At 39.7% G+C, this 26,737-nt stretch overlaps 1 protein-coding gene across 3 annotated transcripts in view; it reads left to right on the top strand.

The window, feature by feature from the left end:
* Positions 1 to 26,737, top strand: part of LOC131516826 (olfactory receptor 4K2-like) — a 77,201-nt gene extending 50,464 nt beyond the window's left edge. For 2 of the 3 annotated variants that reach the window (XM_058738337.1, XM_058738338.1), the window contains 2 exons: positions 12,218 to 12,380; positions 22,745 to 26,737. In XM_058738337.1, coding sequence (XP_058594320.1) covers positions 22,762 to 23,721 — 960 coding nt within the window. In that variant the 5' untranslated portion in view covers positions 12,218 to 12,380; positions 22,745 to 22,761 and the 3' untranslated portion in view covers positions 23,722 to 26,737. The remainder of the gene's footprint in view (positions 1 to 12,217; positions 12,381 to 22,744) is intronic. The other variant, XM_058738339.1, reaches the window with a different exon arrangement.

Below are 26,737 nucleotides of genomic sequence, written 5' to 3'. Positions count from 1 at the left end.
TCAGGATCCACATAAGAGTGAAAACATATGGCCCTTTGTAGCAACGTGGATGGAACTGGAGAGTGTGATGCTAAGTGAAATAAGCCATACAGAGAAAGACAGATACATTTTAATTATTATTATGTAATGGTGTGGACCTCCTTGGATTGATCTTGTTTGGGACTTTCTGGGATTCCTAAACCTGGATGTCTATTTCCTTCCATAGGTTAGGGAAGTTTTCAGCTATTATTTCTTCAAATGTGTTTTCTGCTCCATTTTCTTTCTTTTTTCCTTTTGGGGCAGCTATAATGCAAATGTTCATTTCCTTGATATTTTCTAGGAGATCCTTATTTTTAAGCTGTCCTTATTTTTAAAAATTCTCTTCCACTGTTCACCTTGAGTGGTTTCCATTACCCTGTCTTTGAGATCACTGATCTGTACTCCTAAACCCAATAATCTATTGTTTATTCCCTCTAGTGTTATTTTCTATTTTAGTTATTATATTCTTCAACTGTGATTGGTTCCTTTCTATATTTGTCTTTTTGTTGAACATCTCAGAGTTCTTCCACTCTTTTCTGCAGTCTGGTGAGCATCTTTAAGATAATTACTTTAAATTCTTTTTAGGCATATTGTTTATATGCTTGTCATTTAGTTATTTTTCTGAGTTTTTTTTTTCTTTTGGAGCATACTTCTCTCTCTCTCCATTTTGCTTGACTTTCTATGTTTCTATGGATTAGGTAGAACTGCTAAATCTTTTACTCTTGAAGGAATGGTCTTATGTGTGATTGTAACCTGTGCAGATTGTGGGTGCTAGGTGACTTCTGCTGGCTGGCAGGAGCTGTGGCTGGCATGGGGTGGGGGCTGTGGAGCACTCCATGCTGGGCCGGCCCTACTGGGATGTCCAGAATTGAAGTGGAATTGTGTTGGAGTTATCCTGAGACTCTCCAGGGAGTGGGTGCCCTGGGTGGATAGCTGAAGTGGAAGGAGGTGAAAACCGAGGAGTACCAGGACTTTCTATGCAGTGTGAGCCCTGGGAAGACAGTTAAAGCTAAAGTAGGCATGAGTTGGTGTTAACAGTACCTGGGCTCTCCATGCAGCAGGTGCCCTGTCAGAAAAACTAAAACTAAAGTGTCTGGGGGAGGGGGTAGGGGTCCTGGTGTTATAAGTACAGAGGACACCCTGGCAGGATGGCTGAAGCTGAGGTGAGTGCGAGCTAGGGAGTCCTAGGGCTCTATGTGCAGAAGGCACCCTGCCAGGATAGCTGAAGTTAAAGTGGTTGTAAGTTGGGGTGTTCTGCTCTGTGCTCTCTCGTGGGCAGCTAGAGCTATGGCAGTGTGCAGGCTGGGAGGTTCTGGGGCTCTCCATGCAGACAGCACTATGGAAGGACAGTTGAAGCTGAAGTGGGTACAAGCCTAGAGACCCCAGGGCTCTGTCTGCAGAGGGTGCCCTGGCAGGACTACTAAGCTGAAGCAGACATGAGTTTCTATGGTCCCTTGGCTCTTCACATAGAAGATATCCTTCCAGGGTAGCTGATAATGAAGTGGTACAAGCTGGGATGTTCTGGTGTTGTATGCACATAGGGCACCTTGGCAGGATAGCTGAAGGGAGTGTAAACTAAGGTGTTCCAGGACTCTCTGCACAAAGGTGCCCCAAGAGGGTGGCTGGAGCCAAGGTGGGGTGCAGGCTAGGGATCCTGCAGCACTCTGCACAGGAAGCATCCTGGCAGGACAGTTCAAGATGACATGGATAAGAGCCAGGGTGTCCCAGAGTCCCCAGTGCAGGGGGTGCCCTGGTGGAGTGGCTGGAACTGATGTAGGCACAGGCTGGGGGGTGGTCTTGGGTACTCCACATAGGGGGCACCTTGGTGGGGTTACTGGAGTCAAGGCTGGAATTATCAGCTGGGAAGTCCGGGAGCATTCTGCACTGAGGAAGCCCTAGCAAGCTGGCTGAAGATGAAGTGGTGCAGGCATGGAGTATTCTAGGGTGCTTTGCCTCTGTGTCACCTTGGTGCAAACGCTGCAGCTATAGTGAGTGCTGACTAGGGGTGTCCCAGTGTGTCACAACCTGTAGCCACCTTGGTGGCACAGTTACCAAGCACCGGGTCCCCCAGCCCATACCAGCCCTAAGGCAGCAGGTTGTTTAGGGCACCTAGACCCTGCTTCAGTTCAGGTTATTTAGGGAGAGGGGGAGTATAAACCATGGTTCTCACCAGCCCCTCTGACTTACAGAAAGTTCCAACAGTCTCCTCTGCTGCTTGGTAGAGTTCTAGGGCTGGGTCTTTTATATGCTAGTTGCTTTGAACTGTACTTCTATTTTGTGGCCCTGAGTGTAAAGGGCTGGGGTGGGCTAGGGGACCTGGGGCTCACTGAGGCAGCAGTGAGATCCTGCACCAGTCTCCATTTTTGAGATGGAGGTGGAGTGTCAACCGGTTGGCATTCACCAACTCAGATCCTCCAACCCAGAGAGAGTTCCAGTGGCTCCTCTGGCCACTTGGTAGAGCCCCAGGGTTGGATCTTTTATATACTAGTTGTTCTTTTAAACCATGCTTTTTTTTCTATGCCCCAAAGCAGATGAATCTGTTCACAGTCCCTCAATATTATCCCTGCCACTGCAGTTCACAGCTTCAGGGATGGGCATTCCCTTCATGACCCTGTCTCTCCTGCCATTTTCTTTTGCTGTCCACTCTTATTCAGAAGCTGTTCAGTCAGCCCTCAGTTCTTCAGGAGAAACTGCTGTATAAATAAATGTAAATTTGGTGTGTTTATGGAGGAAGTGAGTTCAAGGTCTTCCTACATGGCCATCTTGGACCAGAAGCCCAAAGTTGGTTATTTTCATGTGAAAAGGTCATGGAAACATTTCACTTTTTCCCAGAACTTCATGATTACTCCTGGCAGTTTTTTATGACTCCTAGATGTTTGTTGATCTCATCCCTAGTTGATTTCACACTAAGTATAATAATTCTTTGGTGGACCAGTTATGAATCTATTGCAGACAGCAGAAACTATTCTAGTTATTTTAAACACAGTATGATTTAATACAGAGGATTACATGTTTACAAAATAGTTGGAAGGTCTAGAACAGACAATGAGTTGGGCATCCAGAGATGTCTCCCAGAACAACACAGAAGACCTAGGCTGTCAAGAGGGTTGGCTGTTCTTGCTACAATCTTTGCCCTCTGTTATCTGAAAAATACCACCACATTAACCATAAGACTTGAGCCAAGAGAATGATCCAGAGCACTGTGTACCTATCAGATCTCCTCTAGCAAAATAGAAGCTTCTTCTACTACTGCCTCTCTGCCCCATTAAACTTACACTGTAACCAAAAATGTAAAGAATTCTAGGACTTTTTTGTATTTAAAAACTAATCAATGGCGCAGTCGGTTAAGCGTCCGACTTCAGCCAGGTCACGATCTTGCGGTCCTTGAGTTCGAGCCCCGCGTCAGGCTCTGGGCTGACGGCTCGGAGCCTGGAGCCTGTTTCCGATTCTGTGTCTCCCTCTCTCTCTCTGCCCCTCCCCCGTTCATGCTCTGTCTCTCTCTGTCCCAAAAATAAATAAAAAACGTTGAAAAAAAAAACTAATCAAAAGTTAAAATACTCATAAATATAATTCGTATCCATGGTAAAAATATTCAGGCTATTAAAAAACGTTCTCATTTCTCAAATATCTCTTCCAGCTCCACTCTCATCATGTTGCTTACTATTTCACTAAAACAAGAAGAGAACTGCTCAAGCTCATACCACTACATCTACCCATATACCTGCATCTGGGACCATGTTCCCTTTCATCTCTCTTGAAACTGGGTCACTTGGTACTGCTTCTACAAAAGTCAACTCCCTGATCTATGCATCAGAATCCATCCTCTCTGCTACTAAAGGCAATTATTCTGGTAATTATTTTTTCTCTCTTTTGCACCATTAACTTTTTCTTCCCAATTGGATTCTTTTTCTAGGTACATAATCACATTTCTTTCATATTAAATAAAACTTCACTCCCTTTTCCCCTCTACATATTATCTCATTTCCCCCTTCTTTTTTACAGCAAAGCTCCTCAAACATTGTTTAGATTTAAAAATTAGTAGACTTTTCCTGTGTGATTTTAGGTTTACGGAAAAGTTGAGCAGGAAATAGAGTTCTCATACACCTTCTGCCCACCACTATACATACATATGCTCCCCTATTAATATTTTTTAATGTTTATTCATTTGAGAGAGAGAGGGAGACAGAATCTGAAGCAGGCTCCAGGCTCTGTCAGTGCAGAGTCTGTGAGATATGACCTGAGCCAAAGTTGATTTCTTGACTGAGCCACCCAGGCGCCTCCCCCCTCCCCCCCATTAATATTTTGCATTAGTGTAGTGCCTCTAAGTGGCCTTTGACGTAGTGCATCACTGCCTTATCAAAAGTCTTCACTTTCATAGTCTCGCCTCCACTTAGCCAGCTGTTCCTCATTCTTCTTTGGGAGTTTCTCCTTAGCTACCAAGCTTCCTTGGTTTTGAATTCCATCTAAGAAATATTGATAACTTCTCTTTATATCTTTCTCATAAACTCTCAGCTCCTCTACCCAGCAGCCTTATGCCACTGCCACAGCTCTACTTTCGTGTTTTAATATCACCTCACACATAACATTCCAGATTGACCCCTAATCTTCCTTCATCACAACCTCCCTATGAGTGATTATGACTCACTTCATAATTTCTTCCAGAACTTCCCACAAATGTTACCTTCCATGTGAAACCTTCCTGACTACCATATTGAAATTTGCAATCCATTTCCACAATACTCTGTATCCCCCTTCTGTGCACTATTTTTTTCATATCACTTATTATTTTTTAACATGACCTACGTCCCATGTACTTATTTTATTCTTTCTTCATGATGCTATATAACATCCATGAAAGCAAAGATTTGTTACTATTGTAACAAAGAAGGTGCCTGTAAATATTTTTTAAATAAATGAATTAAAGAATGTGAAAGTTAAATACTCAGAAATACCTAATATTAAAATTTTGTCAGTTTACATATATAAATAAGTTACTATTTTGTTAAAATTGGGTCATATTATATTCTGAGTTTAAAACTTGTTCTTTTCTCTTAATATTACAGTTATATTTCAAAGAAGTACATACAGATCACAATACTCTTTAAATAACAATGTATTATTTATCATTTTTGATATTTAATCTCTGCCTTTCTAAGTTTAGATTTTTGCTATTTTAAGCTAAGTTCATATAAAAATGTTTTAGTGGCATTTGGGTGACTCAGTCGATTGTGTCTGACTTCGGCTCAAGTCATGATCCCACAGTTTAAGTTGGAGCCCCGCATCAGGCTCTGTGCTAACAGCTCAGGGCCTGCTTCTGATTCTGTCTCCCACTCTTTCTGCCCCTCGCCCACTCACACTCTCTCTCTCTCTCTCTTAAAAATAAACATTAAAAAAATTTTTTTTAAATTGCTTTAAATACAGCTTTTCACAATTATTAGATCACAAGGTATAAACACTGATATATACATAGAAATTCTATCAATTTAATTTTCCACCAAAATATATGAAATTATCTGCCCTCATTATTTCTAACACCAATATTTGTTCTCTTTTAAAGATCTGCATTTAGAAAAGATCAGGGGCGCCTGGGTGGCTTGGTCGGTTAAGCGTCCGACTTCGGCTTGGGTCATGATCTCACGGTCGGTTGGTTCGTGCCCTGTGCTGACAGCTCGGAGCCTGGAGCCTGTTTCAGATTCTGTGTCTCCCTCTCTCTCTGCTCCTCCCCTGTTCATGCTCTGTCTCTCTCTGTCTCAAAAAATAAATAAATAAACGTTAAAAAAAAATTTAGAAAAGATCAAAGTATTATATCTAGTAGAGGTTTCTATTTTAATGATTGCAAACAGTGTTTATATTTTTTCATGTATTCAATTTTCACGTGAATTGCTCACTTTTAAAAATAGTTGTGCTCGAGGGGGGAGGAAGATGGCGGCATAGGAGGACTCTGGGTTCACCGCGCGTCCGGCTGATCACTTAGATTCCACCTACACCTGCCTAAATAACACAGAAAACCGCCAGAGGATTAGCAGAATGGAGTCTCCAGAGCCAAGCGCAGACGAGAGGCCCACGGAAGAGGGTAGGAAGGGTGGAGAGGCGGTGCGCGCTCCACGGACTGGCGGGAGGGAGCCGGGGAGGAGGGGCTGCCCACCGGCCAAGCAGAGACCCCGAGTCTGGCAGGCAAATGCGGAGGGGCCTGACGGACTGTGTTCCGACAGCAAGCGCGACTTAGTGTCTGGGAGGTCATAAGTTAACAGCTCTGCTCAGAAAGCGGGAAGGCTGGAGGACAAAGGGAGGGAGAGCTGCTGAGCCCCTGGAGGACAGAACTCAGCTTGGTGGGGAAGAAAGGCGCTCACCAGTGCCATCTCCCCCACCCATCCCCCAGCCAAAATCCCAAAGGGAACCAGTTCCTGCCAGGGAACTTGCTCACTCCGCGCAAACACCCAACTCTGTGCTTCTGCGGGGCCAAACCTCCGGCAGCGGATCTGACTCCCTCCTGCTGCCACAGGGCCCCTCCTTCTCCCGGTGCACTTTGCCTACCCATCCCAGCTAATACGCCAGATCCCCAGCACCACAAGCCTGGCAGTGTGCAAGTAGCCCAGACGGGCCACGCCACCCCACAGTGAATCCCGCCCCTAGGAGAGGGGAAGAGAAGGCACACACCAGTCTGACTGGCCCCAGTGGTGGGCTGGGGGCAGACATCAGGGTGGATTGCGGCCCCGCCCACCAACTCCAGTTATACACCACAGCACAGGGGAAGTGCCCTGCAGGTCCTCACCACTCCAGGGACTATCCAAAATGACCAAACGGAAGAATTCCCCTCAGAAGAATCTCCAGGAAATAACAAAAGCTAATGAACTGATCAAAAAGGATTTAAATAATATAACAGAAAGTGAATTTAGAATAATAGTCATAAAATTAATCGCTGGGCTTGAAAACAGTATACAGGACAGCAGAGAATCTCTTGCCACAGAGATCAAGGGACTAAGGCACAGTCACGAGGAGCTGAAAAACGCTTTAAACGAAATGCAAAACAAAATGGAAACCACGACGGCTCGGATTGAAGAGGCAGAGGAGAGAATAGGTGAACTAGAAGATAAAGTTATGGAGAAAGAGGAAGCTGAAAGAAAGAGAGATAAAAAAATCCAGGAGTATGAGGGGAAAATTAGAGAACTAAGTGATACACTAAAAAGAAATAATATACGCATAATTGGTATCCCAGAGGAGGAAGAGAGAGAGAAAGGTGCTGAAGGGGTACTTGAAGAAATTATAGCTGAGAACTTCCCTGAACTGGGGAAGGAAAAAGGCATTGAAATCCAAGAGGCACAGAGAACTCCCTTCAGACGTAACTTGAATCGATCTTCTGCACGACATATCATAGTGAAACTGGCAAAATACAAGGATAAAGACAAAATTCTGAAAGCAGCAAGGGATAAACGTGCCCTCACATATAAAGGGAGACCTATAAGACTCGTGACTGATCTCTCCTTTGAAACTTGGCAGGCCAGAAAGGCTTGGCACGATATCTTCAGTGTGCTGAACAGAAAAAATATGCAGCCGAGAATCCTTTATCCAGCAAGTCTGTCATTTAGAATAGAAGGAGAGATCAAGGTCTTCCCAAACAAACAAAAACTGAAGGAATTTGTCACCACGAAACCAGCCCTACAAGAGATCCTAAGGGGGGTCCTGTGAGACAAAGTACCAGAGACATCACTACAAGCATAAAACATACAGACATCACAATGACTCTAAACCCGTATCTTTCTATAATAACACTGAATGTAAATGGATTAAATGCACCAACCAAAAGACATAGGGTATCAGAATGGATAAAAAAACAAGACGCATCTATTTGCTGTCTACAAGAGACTCATTTTAGACCTGAGGACACCTTCAGATTGAGAGTAAGGGGATGGAGAACTATTTATCATGCGACTGGAAGCCAAAAGAAAGCTGGAGTAGCCATACTTATATCAGACAAACTAGACTTTAAATTAAAGGCTGTAACAAGAGATGAAGAAGGGCATTATATAATAATTACAGGGTCTATCCATCAGGAAGAGCTAACAGTTATAAATGTCTATGCGCCGAATACCAGAGCCCCCAGATATATAAAACAATTACTCATAAACATAAGCAACCTTATTGATAAGAATGTGGTAATTGCAGGGGACTTTAACACCCCACTTACAGAAATGGATAGATCATCTAGACACACGGTCAATAAAGAAACAAGGGCCCTGAATGATACATTGGATCAGATGGACTTGACAGATATATTTAGAACGCTGCATCCCAAAGCAACAGAATATACTTTCTTCTCGAGTGCACATGGAACATTCTCCAAGATAGATCATATACTGGGTCACAAAACAGCCCTTCATAAGTTTACAAGAATTGAAATTATACCATGCATACTTTCAGACCACAATGCTATGAAGCTTGAAATCAACCACAGGAAAAAGTCTGGAAAACCTCCAAAAGCATGGAGGTTAAAGAACACCCTACTAACGAATGAGTGGGTCAACCAGGCAATTAGAGAAGAAATTAAAAAATATATGGAAACAAACGAAAATGAAAATACAACAATCCAAACGCTTTGGGATGCAGCGAAGGCAGTCCTGAGAGGAAAATACATTGCAATCCAGGCCTATCTCAAGAAACAAGAAAAATCCCAAATACAAAATCTAACAGCACACCTAAAGGAAATAGAAGCAGAACAGCAAAGGCAGCCTAAACCCAGCAGAAGAAGAGAAATCATAAAGATCAGAGCAGAAATAAACAATATAGAATCTAAAAAAACTGTAGAGCAGATCAACGAAACCAAGAGTTGGTTTTTTGAAAAAATAAACAAAATTGACAAACCTCTAGCCAGGCTTCTCAAAAAGAAAAGGGAGATGACCCAAATAGATAAAATAATGAATGAAAATGGAATTCTTACAACCAATCCCTCAGAGATACAAACAATTATCAGGGAATACTATGAAAAATTATATGCCAACAAATTGGACAACCTGGAAGAAATGGACAAATTCCTAAACACCCACACTCTTCCAAAACTCAATCAGGAGGAAATAGAGCGCTTGAACAGACGCATAACCAGCGAAGAAATTGAATTGGTTATCAAAAATTTCCCAACAAAGAAGAGTCCAGGACCAGATGGCTTCCCAGGGGAGTTCTACCAGACGTTTAAAGCAGAGATAATACCTATCCTTCTCAAGCTATTCCAAGAAATAGAAAGGGAAGGAAAACTTCCAGACTCATTCTATGAAGCCAGTGTTACTTTGGTTCCTAAACCAGACAGAGACCCAGTAAAAAAAGAGAACTACAGGCCAATATCTCTGATGAATATAGATGCAAAAATTCTCAATAAGATACTAGCAAATCGAATTCAACGGCATATAAAAAGAATTATTCACTATGATCAAGTGGGATTCATTCCTGGGATGCAGGGCTGGTTCAACATTCGCAAATCAATCAACGTGATACATCACATTAAAAAAAAAAAAAAAAAGAAGAACCATATGATCCTGTCAATCGATGCAGAAAAGGCCTTTGACAAAATCCAGCACCCTTTCTTAATAAAAACCCTTGAGAAAGTCGGGATAGAAGGAACATACTTAAAGATCATAAAAGCCATTTATGAAAAGCCCACAGCTAACATCATCCTCGATGGGGAAAAACTGAGAGCTTTTCCCCTGAGATCAGGAACAAGACAGGGATGCCCACTCTCACCGCTGTTGTTTAATACAGTCTTGGAAGTTCTAGCATCAGCAATCAGACAACAAAAGGAAATCAAAGGCATCCAAATTGGCAAAGATGAAGTCAAGCTTTCGCTTTTTGCAGATGACATGATATTATACATGGAAAGTCCGATAGACTCCACCAAAAGTCTGCTAGAACTGATACATGAATTCAGCAAAGTTGCAGGATACAAAATCAACGTACAGAAATCAGTTGCATTCTTATACACTAACAATGAAGCAACAGAAAGACAAATAAAGAAACTGATCCCATTCACAATTGCACCAAGAAGCATAAAATACCTAGGAATAAATCTAACCAAAGATGTAAAAGAACTATATGCTGAAAACTATAGAAAGCTTATGCAGGTAATTGAAGAAGATATAAAGAAATGGAAAGACATTCCCTGCCTATGGATTGGAAGAATAAATATTGTCAAAATGTCAATACTACCCAAAGCTATCTACACATTCAATGCAATCCCAATCAAAATTGCACCAGCATTCTTCTCGAAACTAGAACAAGCAATCCTAAAATTCATATGGAACCACAAAAGGCCCTGAATAGCCAAAGTAATTTTGAAGAAGAAGACCAAAGCAGGAGGCATCACAATCCCAGACTTTAGCCTCTACTACAAAGCTGTCATCATCAAGACAGCATGGTATTGGCACAGAAACAGACACATAGACCAATGGAATAGAATAGAAACCCCAGAACTAGACCCACAAACGTATGGCCAACTCATCTTTGACAAAGCAGGAAAGAACATCCAATGGAAACAAGACAGTCTCTTTAACAAATGGTGCTGGGAGAACTGGACAGCAACATGCAGAAGGTTGAAACTAGACCACTTTCTCACACCATTCACAAAAATAAACTCAAAATGGATAAAGGACCTGAATGGGAGACAGGAAACCATCAAAATCCTAGAGGAGAAAGCAGGAAAAGACCTCTCTGACCTCAGCCGTAGCAATCTCTTACTCGGCACATCCCCAAAGGACAGGGAATTAAAAGCAAAAATGAATTACTGGGACCTCATGAAGATAAAAAGCTTCTGCACAGCAAAGGAAACAACCAACACAACGAAAAGGCAACCAAAGGAATGGGAAAAGATATTTGCAAGTGACATATCGGACAAAGGGCTAGTATCCAAAATCTATAAAGAGCTCACCAAACTCCACACCCGAAAAACAAATAATCCAGTGAAGAAATGGGCAGAAAACATGAATAGACACTTCTCTAAAGAAGACATCCGGATGGCCAACAGGCACATGAAAAGATGCTCAACGTCGCTCCTTATCAGGGAAATACAAATCAAAACCACACTCAGATATCACCTCACGCCAGTCAGAGTGGCCAAAATGAACAAATCAGGAGACTATAGATGCTGGAGAGGATGTGGAGAAATGGGAACCCTCTTGCACTGTTGGTGGGAATGCAAATTGGTGCAGCTGCTCTGGAAAGCAGTGTGGAGGTTCCTCAGAAAATTAAAAATAGACCTACCCTATGACCCAGCAATAGCACTGCTAGGAATTTACCCAAGGGATACAGGAGTACTGATTCATAGGGGCACTTGTACCCCAATGTTTATAGCATCACTCTCAACAATCGCCAAATTATGGAAAGAGCCTAAATGTCCATCAACTGATGAATGGATAAAGAAATTGTGGTTTATATACACAATGGAATACTACGTGGCAATGAGAAAGAATGAAATATGGCCTTTTGTAGCAACGTGGATGGAACTGGAGAGTGTGATGCTAAGTGAAATAAGCCATACAGAGAAAGACAGATACCATATGGTTTCACTCTTATGTGGATCCTGAGAAACGTAACAGAAACCCATGGGGGAGGGGAAGAAAAAAAAAAGAGGTTAGAGTGGGAGAGAGCCAAAGCATAAGAGACTGTTAAAAACTGAGAACAAACTGAGGGTTGATGGGGGGTGGGAGGGAGGGGAGGGTGGGTGATGGGTATTGAGGAGGGCACCTTTTGGGATGAGCACTGGGTGTTGTATGGAAACCAATTTGACAATAAATTTCATATATTGGAAAAATAAAAAAAAAAAAAGAGACTGATGTCTAAGGGGTGCCTGAGTGGCTCAGTGACTAGATCATGTGAATCTTGATCTTGGGGTTGTAAGTTTGAGCCCCATGTTGGGTGTAGAGATTACTTAAAACTAAAATCTTAGGGGCACCTGGACGGCTCTGTTTGTTAAATGTCCAACTCTTGATCTCAGCTCAGGTTCTGATCCGTGGTCATGAATTCAAGGTCTGTGTTGGGCTCTGCACTGGGTGTGGAGCCTACTTAAAAAAATGGTTTTAAATACATTTATTTAAAAAATAATAATAGAATAAAATTGTACAAAAGAAAAAAAATAAAAATAGTTGTGCTCATTTTATCCATACAATTTGTAACACTATTGCCATATGAAGTGAATAAACGCTGTCATTTATATTTAAAGCTTTTAACCAGTTCTCAAAACCAGGATTTCTGGTTCTGATTGAGATGGAGAGGCAGGAATTGAATTTACCCTCCTGCTTAGAGCAACAGAAAAAAAAAATCTACAAAACAGATTTCAAGACACTGAACATCAGGCAACAAATGGTAAAACCAAAAACCAAAAGGTAAGTTCTGTGGTTTCCTAACTTATTTTCCTGACAGAATTTCTGGGGAACAATGAAGGACAGGAAACTTGGAGAAGTCTGCAGACTCTGTGTTAAGAGGGACTTGAGTTTCTAGGGGGAGAACTCAACATGTACAATTTGCAGGACAAAATGCCAGAGAGGACTCTTCTGTTCTGTTCTTTCTTTTTTAATTTTTTTAAAGTTTCCTTATTTTTGAGAGAGAGGGAGACACAGAATCTGAAGCAGGCTCCAGGCTCTGAGCTGTCAGCACAGAGCCCTATGCAGGGCTCCAACCCCAGAGAACTGTGAGATTATGACCTAGGCCAAAGTCGGATGCTTAACCCAGCTGAGCCACCCAGGTGCCCCGACTGTTCTTTTCTAATATGAGCATTTAATGGCATACATTTTTCTCTAAGCACTGATTTAGATGCATCCTATAAATTTTGATCAGTCATGTTTTCATTTTCATTCATTTAAAAATATTTCCTCATTTCTATCGTGATTTCTTCTTCAACTTATTTTGAAATACACTGTATTCAAAATACACAAAATGTATTTTGAAATACATTTCTAAATGTTTGGGATATTTCAGACTGCTTTCTCTTACTGATTTCCAAATCAATTAATTGCATTGTAATTAAAACACATATTTTGCATTTCAAATCTTTTGGATTTATTAAGGCCTTAATATTTCCTAACACTTTAAAAGAAGCTGTTTGGTGCAGTTGCTAGATGTCTCAATTAAAACAAGCTGGTTGATAATGTTGTTCAAGTCTTTTATATACTAATTTTCTGTTTACTCAATCATTTACTGAGGTAGGGGCATTGAAATCTAAAATATGTAAGTAGTTTCTCTAGTTCTTTTAATTCTACCACTTTTGCTTTGTGTATTTCAAATATCTATTACTAGATGCATACATATTCAGGATTGTTATTTTCTCTTCAGTTATTGACCTCTTTGTCATTTATTCCCTTCTTTCATAATATTACTTGTACTGAAGTCTACTTTGTTGATTTTAATATAGTCATTTCAGACTTTTAATTCATATTTGTATGATTTTTTTATTAGATGTTTAACTCATCTTTAATATTTGAAATGGGTTTCTTGTAACACCATCTTTTTTTATCAATTCTGAAAAGTCTAATTGGAGTATTTAGGCCTGCACTGTCTAATAAGGTAACTACTAGCCCCATGAAACTATTTAGCACTGAAATTCTGGCTAGTCTGACTTGAGGTGTGCTATATATACATATCAGATTTCAAAGACTTAGTATGAAAAAGTATATAAAAAAGATTGCATCTACTACATATTGAAGTAATTAGATATATTTGGTTGAATAAAATATTTTTAAACTAATTTCATCAGTTTACTTTTTAAGATGTGGATATTAATTTTTAAAAATATTTAGGGCTTGTAGTTTCCAGTATATGGTTACTCCATAATACATGGTTTATTTCATTTATACTTAATGTACTCATCAGTATTGTTTTTAAATCTATCATCTTGTGCTTTTTTTCTATTTGTATCATTTGTTCTTATTTTTTCTCTCTTTAATTAGCTATATTGTTTTTTTCTTTTCTCCAGGTTGTTCTAGGATTTACATTGTTAAGTATGCATTCTTATTAAGAATATGCATTCTTCTGAGGAACCTCCACACTGCTTTCCAGAGTGGCTGCACCAATTTGCATTCCCACCAACAGTGCAAGAGGGTTCCCGTCTCTCCACATCCTCTCCAGCATCTATAGTCTCCTGATTTGTTCATTTTGGCCACTCTGACTGGCGTGAGGTGGTATCTGAGTGTGGTTTTGATTTGTATTTCCCTGATGAGGAGCGACGTTGAACATCTTTTCATGTGCCTGTTGGCCATCCGGATGTCTTCTTTAGAGAAGTGTCTATTCATGTTTTCTGCCCATTTCTTCACTGGGTTATTTGTTTTTCGGGTGTGGAGTTTGATGAGCTCTTTATAGATTTTGGATACTAGCCCTTTGTCCGATGTGTCATTTGCAAATATCTTTTCCCATTCCGTTGGTTGCCTTTTAGTTTTGTTGGTTGTTTCCTTTGCTGTGCAGAAGCTTTTTATCTTCATAAGGTCCCAGTAATTCACTTTTGCTTTTAATTCCCTTGCCTTTGGGGATGTGCCGAGTAAGAGATTGCTACGGCTGAGGTCAGAGAGGTCTTTTCCTGCTTTCTCCTCTAAGGTTTTGATGGTTTCCTGTCTCACATTCAGGTCCTTTATCCATTTTGAGTTTATTTTTGTGAATGGTGTGAGAAAGTGGTCTAGTTTCAACCTTCTGCATGTTGCTGTCCAGTTCTCCCAGCACCATTTGTTAAAGAGACTGTCTTTTTTCCATTGGATGTTCTTTCCTGCTTTGTCAAAAATGAGTTGGCCATACGTTTGTGGGTCTAGTTCTGGGGTTTCTATTCTATTCCATTGGTCTATGTGTCTGTTTTTATGCCAATACCATGCTGTCTTGATGATGACAGCTTTGTAGTAGAGGCTAAAGTCTGGGATTGTGATGCCTCCTGCTTTGGTCTTCTTCTTCAAAATTACTTTGGCTATTCGGGGCCTTTTGTGGTTCCATATGAATTTTAGGATTGCTTGTTCTAGTTTCAAGAAGAATGCTGGTGCAATTTTGATTGGGATTGCATTGAATGTGTAGATAGCTTTGGGTAGTATTGACATTTTGACAATATTTATTCTTCCAATCCATGAGCAGGGAATGTCTTTCCATTTCTTTATATCTTCTTCAATTACCTGCATAAGCTTTCTATAGTTTTCAGCATACAGATCTTTTACATCTTTGGTTAGATTTATTCCTAGGTATTTTATGCTTCTTGGTGCAATTGTGAATGGGATTAGTTTCTTTATTTGTCTTTCTGTGGCTTCATTGTTAGTGTATAAGAATGCAACTGATTTCTGTACATTGATTTTGTATCCTGCAACTTTGCTGAATTCATGTATCAGTTCTAGCAGACTTTTGGTGGAGTCTATCGGATTTTCCATGTATAATATCATGTCATCTGCAAAAAGCGAAAGCTTGACTTCATCTTTGCCAATTTGGATGCCTTTGATTTCCTTTTGTTGTCTGATTGCTGATGCTAGAACTTCCAGCACTATATTAAACAACAGCGGTGAGAGTGGGCATCCCTGTCGTGTTCCTGATCTCAGGGAAAAAGCTCTCAGTTTTTCCCCATTGAGGATGATGTTAGCTGTGGGCTTTTCATAAATGGCTTTTATGATCTTTAAGTGTGTTCCTTCTATCCCGACTTTCTCAAGGGTTTTTATTAAGAAAGGGTGCTGGATTTTGTCAAAGGCCTTTTCTGCATCGATTGACAGGATCATATGGTTCTTCTCTTTTTTTTTGTTAATGTGATGTATCACGTTGATCGATTTGCAAATGTTGAACCAGCCCTGCATCCCAGGAATGAATCCCACTTGATCATGGTGAATAATCCTTTTTATATGCTGTTGAATTCGATTTGCTAGTATCTTCTTGAGAATTTTTGCATCCATATTCATCAGGGATATTGGCCTGTAGTTCTCTTTTTTTACTGGGTCTCTGTCTGGTTTAGGAATCAAAGTAATACTGGCTTCATAGAATAAGTCTGGAAGTTTTCCTTCCCTTTCTATTTCTTGGAATAGCTTGAGAAGGATAGGTACTATCTCTGCTTTAAATGTCTGGTAGAACTCCCCTGGGAAGCCTTCTGGTCCTGGATTCTTATTTGTTGGGAGATTTTTGATAACCGATTCAATTTCTTCGCTGGTTATGGGTCTGTTCAAGCTTTGTATTTCCTCCTGATTGAGTTTTGGAAGAGTGTGGGTGTTTAGGAATTTGTCCATTTCTTCAAGGTTGTCCAATTTGTTGGCATATAATTTTTCATAGTATTCCCTGATAATTGTTTGTATCTCTGAGGGATTGGTTGTAATATTTCCATTTTCATTCATGATTTTATCTATTTGGGTCATCTCCCTTTTCTTTTTGAGAAGCCTGGCTAGAGGTTTGTCAATTTTGTTTATTTTTTCAAAAAACCAACTCTTGGTTTCGTTGATCTGCTCTACAGTTTTTTTAGATTCTATATTGTTTATTTCTGCTCTGATCTTTATGATTTCTCTTCTTCTGCTGGGTTTAGGCTGTCTTTGCTGTTCTGCTTCTATTTCCTTTAGGTGTGCTGTTAGATTTTGTATTTGGGATTTTTCTTGTTTCTTGAGATAGGCCTGGATTGCAATGTATTTTCCTCTCAGGACTGCCTTCGCTGCATCCCAAAGCGTTTGGATTGTTGTATTTTCATTTTCGTTTGTTTCCATATATTTTTTAATTTCTTCTCTAATTGCCTGGTTGACCCACTCATTCGTTAGTAGGGTGTTCTTTAACCTCCATGCTTTTGGAGGTTTTCCAGACTTTTTCCTGTGGTTGATTTCAAGCTTCATAGCATTGTGGTCTGAAAGTATGCATGGTATAATTTCAATTCTTGTAAACTTATGAAGGGCTGTTTTGTGACCCAGTATATGATCTATCTTGGAGAATGTCATGTGCACTCGAGAAGAAAGTATATTCTGTTGCTTTGGGATGCAGAGTTCTAAATATATCTGTCAAGTCCATCTGATCCAATGTATCATTCAGGGCCCTTGTTTCTTTATTGACTGTGTGTCTAGATGATCTATCCATTTCTGTAAGTGGGGTGTTAAAGTCCCCTGCAATGACCACATTCTTATCAATAAGGTTGCTTATGTTTATGAGTAACTGTTTTATATATCTGGGGGCTCCGGTATTTGGCGCATAGACATTTATAATTGTTAGCTCTTCCTGATGGATAGACCCTGTAATTATTATATAATGCCCTTCTTCATCTCTTGTTACAGCCTTTAATTTAAAGTCTAGTTTGTCTGATATAAGTATGGCTACTCCAGCTTTCTTTTGGCTTCCAGTAGCATGATAAATAGTTCTCCATCCCCTCACTCTCAATCTAAAGGTGTCCTCAGATCTCAAATGAGTCTCTTGTAGACAGCAAATAGATGGGTCTTGTTTTTTTATCCATTCTGATACCCTATGTCTTTTGGTTGGTGCATTTAATCCATTTACATTCAGTGTTATTATAGAAAGATACGGGTTTAGAGTCATTGTGATGTCTGTATGTTTTATGCTTGTAGTGATGTCTCTGGTACTTTGTCTCACAGGATCCCCCTTAGGATCTCTTGTAGGGCTGGTTTCGTGGTGACAAATTCCTTCAGTTTTTGTTTGTTTGGGAAGACCTTTATCTCTCCTTCTATTCTAAATGACAGACTTGCTGGATAAAGGATTCTCGGCTGCATATTTTTTCTGTTCAGCACACTGAAGATATCGTGCCAAGCCTTTCTGGCCTGCCAAGTTTCAAAGGAGAGATCAGTCACGAGTCTTATAGGTCTCCCTTTATATGTGAGGGCACGTTTATCCCTTGCTGCTTTCAGAATTTTGTCTTTATCCTTGTATTTTGCCAGTTTCACTATGATATGTCGTGCAGAAGATCGATTCAAGTTACGTCTGAAGGGAGTTCTCTGTGCCTCTTGGATTTCAATGCCTTTTTCCTTCCCCAGTTCAGGGAAGTTCTCAGCTATAATTTCTTCAAGTACCCCTTCAGCACCTTTCTCTCTCTCTTCCTCCTCTGGGATACCAATTATGCGTATATTATTTCTTTTTAGTGTATCACTTAGTTCTCTAATTTTCCCCTCATACTCCTGGATTTTTTTATCTCTGTTTCTTTCAGCTTCCTCTTTCTCCATAACTTTATCTTCTAGTTCACCTATTCTCTCCTCTGCCTCTTCAATCCGAGCCGTCGTGGTTTCCATTTTGTTTTGCATTTCGTTTAAAGCGTTTTTCAGCTCCTCGTGACTGTGCCTTAGTCCCTTGATCTCTGTAGCAAGAGATTCTCTGCTGTCCTGTATACTGTTTTCAAGCCCAGCGATTAATTTTATGACTATTATTCTAAATTCACTTTCTATTATATTATTTAAATCCTTTTTGATCAGTTCATTAGCTGTTGTTATTTCCTGGAGATTCTTCTGAGGGGAATTCTTCCGTTTGGTCATTTTGGATAGTCCCTGGAGCGGTGAGGACCTGCAGGGCACTTCCCCCGTGCTGTGGTGTATAACTGGAGTTGGTGGGCGGGGCCGCAGTCCGACCTGATGTCTGCCCCCAGCCCACCGCTGGGGCCACAGTCAGACTGGTGTGTGCCTTCTCTTCCCCTCTCCTAGGGGCGGGATTCACTGTGGGGTGGTGTGGCCCGTCTGGTCTACTTGCACACTGCCAGGCTTGTGGTGCTGGGGAGCTGGTGTATTAGCTGGGGTGGTTAGGCAAGGTGCACGGGGGCGGGAGGGGCAGGCTTAGCTCGCTTCTCCTTAGGTGATCCACTTCAGGAGGGGCCCTGTGGCAGCGGGAGTGAGTCAGATCCACTGCCGGAGGTTTGGCTCCGCAGAAGCACAGAGTTGGGTGTTTGCGTGGAGCGAGCAAGTTCCCTGGCAGGAACTGGTTCTCTTTGGGATTTTGGCTGGGGGATGGGCGGGGGAGATGGTGCTGGCGAGTGCCTTTGTTCCCCGCCAAGCTGAGCTCTGCCGTCCGGGGGCTCAGCAGCTCTCCCTCCCTTTGTCCTCCAGCCTTCCCGCTTTCTGAGCAGAGCTGTTAACTTCTGACCTCCCAGACGCTAAGTCGCGCTTGCTGTCGGAACACAGTCCGTCCGGCCCCTCCGCTTTTGCCAGCCCGACTCGGGGGCTCTGCTTGGCCGGCGAGCCGCCCCTCCGCCCCGGCTCCCTCCCACCAGTCCGTGGAGCGCGCACCGCCTCGCCGCCCTTCCTACCCTCTTCCGTGGGCCTCTCGTCTGCGCTTGGGTCCGGAGACTCCGTTCTGCTAATCCTCTGGCGGTTTTCTGGGTTATTTAGGCAGGTATAGGTGGAATCTAAGTGATCAGCAGGACGCGCGGTGAGCCCAGCGTCCTCCTACGCCGCCATCTTCCGGAACTCTCGAGAAAGTTGTGTTTGAAGAGCAATCCACACATGAATGATTCAAGTAAATATGGCAACATCCTCAGTTATTGTTTCAGGTTGAGAATCTACATCTGGTATTTTCCTGAATTATGTGTGACGGACATTTCAAAAAATAATGTTATTTAGAATCACCTCCACTAGTTATCCTATATTTTATTCACTACTTTCTCTATGCTAGGTATTGTGCTAAATGCTTTACATTTGTGTAATTTAATTCATACACCATTTTTTTAGGTTACTTGCAAAGTACCTGTCTTAACTTCTTGTTATTTCTTTGGGCTTTCCAACGTCTCCTTCCCCAGATTTCACCTATTGGTTGTAGCAGATATCATTATACCTACTAGCCTGTAATAATTTTTAGTGTCCTGTCAAAAACTTTAATGCAGATTATACCTTTATATGATTCTTCCAGTAAGCAATATATATATATATATATATATATATATATATATATATATATATATATAATTTTTTTTTTTTTTTTTTTTTTTGGTGACAAAGTATCTTAGCCTAAAAGAGTAATTTTCCAACATTGAGACACTGAACACTGTGGCTTAAAGGTGGGACTATTTCTATATTCAAAGGAGCAATTTTTTGCTACTAAAATGCTCCTTGATGTTGCTTAGAGTGTCCTTCTCCCAGTCCAGTCCCAATTATGCTCTTTCTCTAATGAAGACTGCTTCATCATGGGTTTATCCTCACTTTAAATAGCAAAGACACACTCCACAATTCTTGTAACTTTGGGAAAAGTCAATTCAACATTTTAATAACTCCCACTGCAAGTAGACAGGAGTGTCTAATCCCTCATCTCCTGAATGTCGCTGCTTTCTAGAGGTTTTTATACCAGGAATGGGAAAAATCTATATCCATACTCCAGGCTTTTGATGCTTACTAAGAATCATGGTGATTTCAGTAGGCTTGTGACTCTCAAACTACATGGTGTTTTTGATTCCTGATGTATAACTGGTAGGTTAAAATCTGGAAATAATATTAAGGATCTTGGGAAGCGGTCGTGTTTTGTGTTCTTCAGGTGGCAAAAACAATTCATTTAATAATTCTATAGAGCAAATATAATGGAGTAGCAAAGAAAAAAAAATAACGAAGATGTAAAGACAGATGGTTCTACTAAATAGGAATTAAATGTGAATTCTGTAGATGAAAGGAGAAAAAATTCTGACAACTGTTTATTCAGTTACAATGAATATACAATATATTCATCCTATATACATATACATATATACATATATATAGATTAGGCATAATAGTTTCTGAGTTTCCATTACTAATTGAATTATCAAGTTAGGAAAACAGAAGAAATACTCAAATGTGTGAGGCTGAGTATTTTCAGTGCATTTAATATATCAAGGTACTCATAATTTTCATTTAAAATGAAGTAATTTGGGGCGCCTGGGTGGCGCAGTCGGTTAAGCGTCCGACTTCAGCCAGGTCACGATCTCGCGGTCTGTGAGTTCGAGCCCGCGTCAGGCTCTGGGCTGATGGCTCGGAGCCTGGAGCCTGTTTCCGATTCTGTGTCTCCCTCTCTCTCTGCCCCTCCCCTGTTCATGCTCTGTCTCTCTCTGTCCCAAAAAGATAAATAAAAAACGTTGAAAAAAAAATTTAAAATGAAGTAATTTAACTTCAAAAAGATGAAACGATTTTTGTAAGAACACGTCTTTTCCTAAATCCCTGCACTGAAACTAGTTTTGAATATTTATGCTGTAATTATTATTATTAATGAACTAAAACAAGCTGATTATTTCAGAACAGTATTCTTAACTATGAATTTTGAAACCTAGAGAATTCTTAAATGTTGCCCAGGAAATATGATAGGTGCTTTATACAGACTATCTAATTTAATCTCTCGATCAAGATCAAGGTAAGATCAAGGCCACACAGCAGGGTAAGGACACCTTAACCCTTTGAACTACTTTGCCACAGTCCAGTTTTAATATTTCTGGACTATTGTTCTCTGATAAATTTTACAGATATTTATCAACATTGAAAGAACAATTTGAGTATTTGCAAATGGTTTATGAAAGCTAATTTTTTGTCATGGAAAAACAGGAGATTATTTAAATTAAAAAAAAATCACAGAAGGTATTTGCAGAACTTGAAATGTGCTGCAAATTACAAACTCAATTTTGAAGAATAAGTCTGAGTCCTTAACGTGTCTTTCGCACCCTCCCCCAAGTGGCTCCTGTGTCACCTTGAGATACCACCATCTAAGTGGATTTTTAAATTTGTTTTGTTTTGAGCATTATGGTACTCAAGGATGTCCAACACTTATCTTGTGTATCTCCTTGTCCAGTTGTAGAATATATTTTTTTCTAGTCTAAAAAAATAGTTTTGTTGGAGTAGCATGAGAAGGAGGGATATTCTCTCTCTTTCAAATGTTTCTATGGGATCATAAAATAAAATTGAGAAAAACTCATAGGTACACCTTTTGGTTATCAATAGTTCAATGGGGTCAAGAAAGTAACTTATTATTTATATATTTAAGTATTAAGAATAGTACTTATCAGGGCGCCTGGGTGGCTCGGTCGGTTAAGCGTCCGACTTCGGCTCAGGTCATGATCTCACGGTCCGTGAGTTTGAGCCCCGCATCGGGCTCTGTGCTGACAGCTCAGAGCCTGTAGCCTGTTTCAGATTCCGTGTCTCCCTCTCTCTCCGCCCCTCCCCTGTTCATGCTCTGTCTCTCTCTGTCTCAAAAATAAATAAACGTTAAAAAAAAATTAAAAAAAAAAGAATAGTACTTATCAATAGTGAGAAAACAATTTGAAAATTTGCAAGTAAAGTAAGGGTGGAACTGGATTTTTTCTGTAGCTGAGAAAACAGAAGGTCACTAGTTAGTACCCTGATAGGAGACACTAAATGTGTCTTCTGAAATTGTTATGTTAAACTGTTAGTTAAATCCAGTGCTCAACAATAATGGATTTGACATCATCATATTTTTATTGTTATTGTTTAACAGAAAGCTTGGAGATTTCAACCATCATTTAATTTTTTATATACCTGAATAAGTAGAGCACACTTAGTGTAATTCTTCCTCTATAAATATGGATTATATAACTACTTAGTATCCAGAATATTAGTGTGTGGTTATGTGATGAATATAACCCAAAATGTGCTGATGTTGGTCAAAATCAAGAAGTTGTCCATTTGAAGTGATATCTGATAGCAATTGTTAAATTTGTGCCAAAAGGAAAAATCTTTACTGAGATAGTTGTTAGTTGGCTTTTAGGTAATCAGTGTTCTTGTGAATTATTGATACCATAATTCCTTCATGTGTAATTGTAGAAGTGTCACATTTTCTAGCTCTCTAACTTTGTCCTATTTTGTCATTGCAGAGCAGAGTCTGCAGATCATGGAGGGATTCAACCATTCTGGAGTATCTGAATTTGTATTACTTGGACTTACTGATTCTTCTGAGCTCCAGATTTTTTTCTTTGTGATGTTTTCTGTTTTCTATTTACTAACTATGTCGGGCAACTGCTTGATTTTGCTCACAGTCCTATGCACCCCACACCTTCACTCCCCCATGTATTTCCTCCTCAGCAACCTGTCTCTCATTGACATGTGCTTGTCCTCCTTTGCCACTCCAAAGATGATCATGGACTTCTTTGCTGAGCATAAGACCATCTCCTTTGAGGGCTGCATTTCTCAGATCTTCTTTTTGCACCTTTTCACTGGGACTGAGATTGTGCTGCTGATCTCCATGTCTTTTGACAGGTACATTGCCATATGCAAACCTCTCCATTATTCAACAATTATGAGCCAAAGAGTGTGTGTTGGGCTTGTGGTAACTTCTTGGACAGTGGGCTTCCTGCATACCTTGAGCCAGTTAGCTTTTACTCTCTATTTACCCTTCTGTGGTCCCAATGTTGTAGACAGTTTCTTCTGTGACCTTCCTTTGGTCATCCAGCTGGCTTGTATAGATATCTATGTTCTTGGAATCTTCATGATCTCAACTAGTGGTGTGATTGCTCTTGTAAGTTTTCTGCTTTTGCTCACCTCCTATGTCATTGTTCTTGTCACTATCAAGGACCACTCCTCCACAGGATCATCTAAGGTTTTTTCTACCTTCACTGCACATTTCCTAGTTGTGTTAATGTTCTTTGGGCCCTGCATCTTCATCTATGTGTGGCCTTTCACCAACTTCCTGGTGGACAAAGTTCTGTCTGTTTTCTATACCATCTTTACTCCCTTTCTGAATCCACTTATCTATACTTTGAGAAACCAGGAAATGAAGACGGCTGTGAAGAAGAAACTAAGTAACCAATACCTAAATCTTGGGAAAACTTCTCCAAGATATCCAGTGCAGTGAATCTCCTGAGATTTATATCATCAGTTTATTTTTATAGCAATACTTAGTATCTTCATTTCAAGACTTTTAGTTTAAATTCACAAAAAGAAGAAGCCAGGGTTGAGAGATGTGAAATAATCTTGTCTAAAAATTACTGAGATGTTTGTGAGCCTTTTGATGTTACAGACACGTTTGAAAATCTGCTGAAATCTATAGGTTATTTTCACAGAAAAATGCACATATAATCAAAACATAAATTCAGGGCTTCATATACCCATGAATCCTATCAACATACCTCAGCAACTTAGAGAAGCCTGAGATAAAATACTGTTCTCTTGTCTTCTACCCCAGAACATTTCTACTCAGTTGCACAGCCTTGTGGTACTTTGATGGTGTCCACTTGCAGAACTTTGGTTAAAAGTGTTTATTTTTCATTAGAAATATTTTTATGGGAAAATTCAAATGGTGAAGAGATTCTTCTGAGTCAACTTTGAACAAAAGAGAACAGTTTGGAGGATCTGAAATTTAACAATCTGGTTTCTTAAGAGGTGTATAGATCATTACCACACTTGATAATTGATATAGCAAATAATTATTTAAACAGCCATTTGTGAAGTTTAAACCATAGAAAGTAAACAACTAAAATATGATTCTTTCCTAAAACCTGGCTGAATGTCAGAGATATGATGCATTCATTTACTCTTAAGACTAAATGCTTGAAAAATTAACTACTAAATTCATGACAAGTTTGTCATTTCCAAAGTAAAACATTACAAAACTTTATTAGTCTTAGTATGAGTTTTGTCTCTCATTCTCAACATAACATAGCCTAGAGGAAGAAAAGATGAAACTAATTTAAAAAAATACATAGAACAATTCTTCCTAATCTGGCTTATTAGTGATTGTGTTAAACATACTTTTTATTCCAAGACATTTTTTGAAAATCAGCTAGCCAAACCATTTCCCTAACAGTGGAAGAACCTAAGATACAGGAAATTCTTAGAGCTGGTTCAAGACTGAATTACTGTAATGGGTAAAAGTCATTGCTCTAAATATACCTAGACCCCAGATTTAATTTTGGATCTGTCATTTCCTAGTTGTGTTATCCTGGGAGTTTCACTTCATCTCTCTACCCTGTTTAATCTCTGATATGAAGATAATAAAAATTGTCTGTTGTGACCATTTTATGGAAAGTGGACACAACAGACTCGAAAAATGTCATTTTCTTTTGCCTTCCCAACTACACAGACTCTTACCCAAAACTCATTTTATTTTTAAGTAGTATACCTTTAAAGAATAACCACATTCAGGTGAAACCAGTAGCTCACAAAATTTGACATTCTAGTTTTAGGACGTCTCTTTGCAGCTTGTTAAGACATATGGCAGAAAAACAAATAGAACACTTTCCAGTTTTCCATTGTTAACATGGAGGGTGGTTGTAGAAATTAGATTGCCAGATACTTTGTGTTTTTTATGAATAACAACATACTGATAAGCTGCATCTCTTTGAATTGACTGAAGTTTACGAAAATAGTTTAGGAAACAATCTGTTATGATGACATTCATGGTATTAATAGTTTCTTATATTTATTCTGGACTTTTAAGGTTTCAACATGATTCAACACAATCTTCAAGATAAATATTTAATATCTGAAGTTAAATAATGTGGCAGAGGTTTATGAAGAAATGTAGTATTGGAGCTAGGTATAAAAACAACATTCTAGTTTAAAATACTAGTTAATTTTTAGCCAAATCATAAACTCTTTATTCTTGCCATAAAGTCAGTCAAATGAGAAAAAGTAAAAATGTCCTTTTGTCTCATCTCCATTCTTTAGCAAAAATTATCATCTTTGTTTTAAAATATAAACCCTGCTTCTGGGGTGCCTGGATGGCTTGGTCAGCTAAATGTCTGACTCCTGATTTCGGCTCAGGTCATGAACTCATGGTTTGTGGGATCAAGCCCCATGTCGGGCTCTGTGCTGACAGCATGGATTCTCTTCCTCTCTCTCTGCCTCTTCCCCACTTGCTCACTCGCTCTCTCTCAAAAATAAACAAATAAACATATAAAATAAAATATAAACCCTGCTTCTGAAATAGCAATCTTTAGTTCAATGACTATTTATTGAGCACCCATTCTGTTTAAGGTCCTTTCTGTGTGCTGATGATACTACGTTAATGTACAAGATCTATTTCTCTGTTTTTGAGGGACACATGTTTAGCAATTAGATGGGACCAGTCTTGAATTCCAATGGCATCGCTTTCTTGTTGTACAACTTTGAGCAAGTATTCCTAACATTTCTAAGACTTTGTTTTCTCACCTATAATATGTGGATCTAGTATATAACCACTAGGAATGTTGTGAAAATTGAAAAGACATGTAACACAATTAGCAGTGCTTGGCATTCATTAAACGTTTAACCAATACTAACTAATAAATATTACTTAGTGCCATTGTGTTAGATATGCACAAATGACAGGGTAAATGGAATGGAAATAGATGTGCTTACCTGAACTTAAAGGGCATGGTTTTAAGACTGTTTAGGATGTGTCAATTTACCTAATATTAACTAATGTTAAAATATTGGATTTGTGCCAATTATTAATCTTTGGTGCATTTATGTAGTTAATGTTGTCCTTTGTATGTTTGTGTTTTGCAAAGGAAGTATTATATTTTAGAAGTTTCTTATTCATTTTAAGTTTAAATATATTCCAAGATTGCACAGGGGGGAAAAACAATGCACAATGTTCTACAGGTCAGTGTCCTGTTTCACGACAATGTTTTTAAATAAAGTTTTTATGATTGAAAAGTGATAAAATATTCATGTATTTTGTCTGTCTTTATGTTTTACCCATTCAAAAGATAGGGAAATGCTTTAAATTCTTAACTGGGAGGGGCAGCTGGGTGGCTCAGTCAGTTAAATGTCTGACTCTTGATTTTGGCTCAGGTCATGATTTCACAATTAATGAGATCAAGCCCCAAGTTGGGCTCTGCACTAGCAGCATGGAGCCTGCTTGTGTTTCTCTGTCTCTCTCTCCC

Source organism: Neofelis nebulosa, chromosome 7, assembly GCF_028018385.1.
Source record: "Neofelis nebulosa isolate mNeoNeb1 chromosome 7, mNeoNeb1.pri, whole genome shotgun sequence".
Classification (NCBI taxonomy): domain Eukaryota; kingdom Metazoa; phylum Chordata; class Mammalia; order Carnivora; family Felidae; genus Neofelis; species Neofelis nebulosa.
The sequence above is the reverse complement of the archived record's forward strand: the minus strand, read 5'-3'. Positions and strand labels throughout refer to the sequence as shown.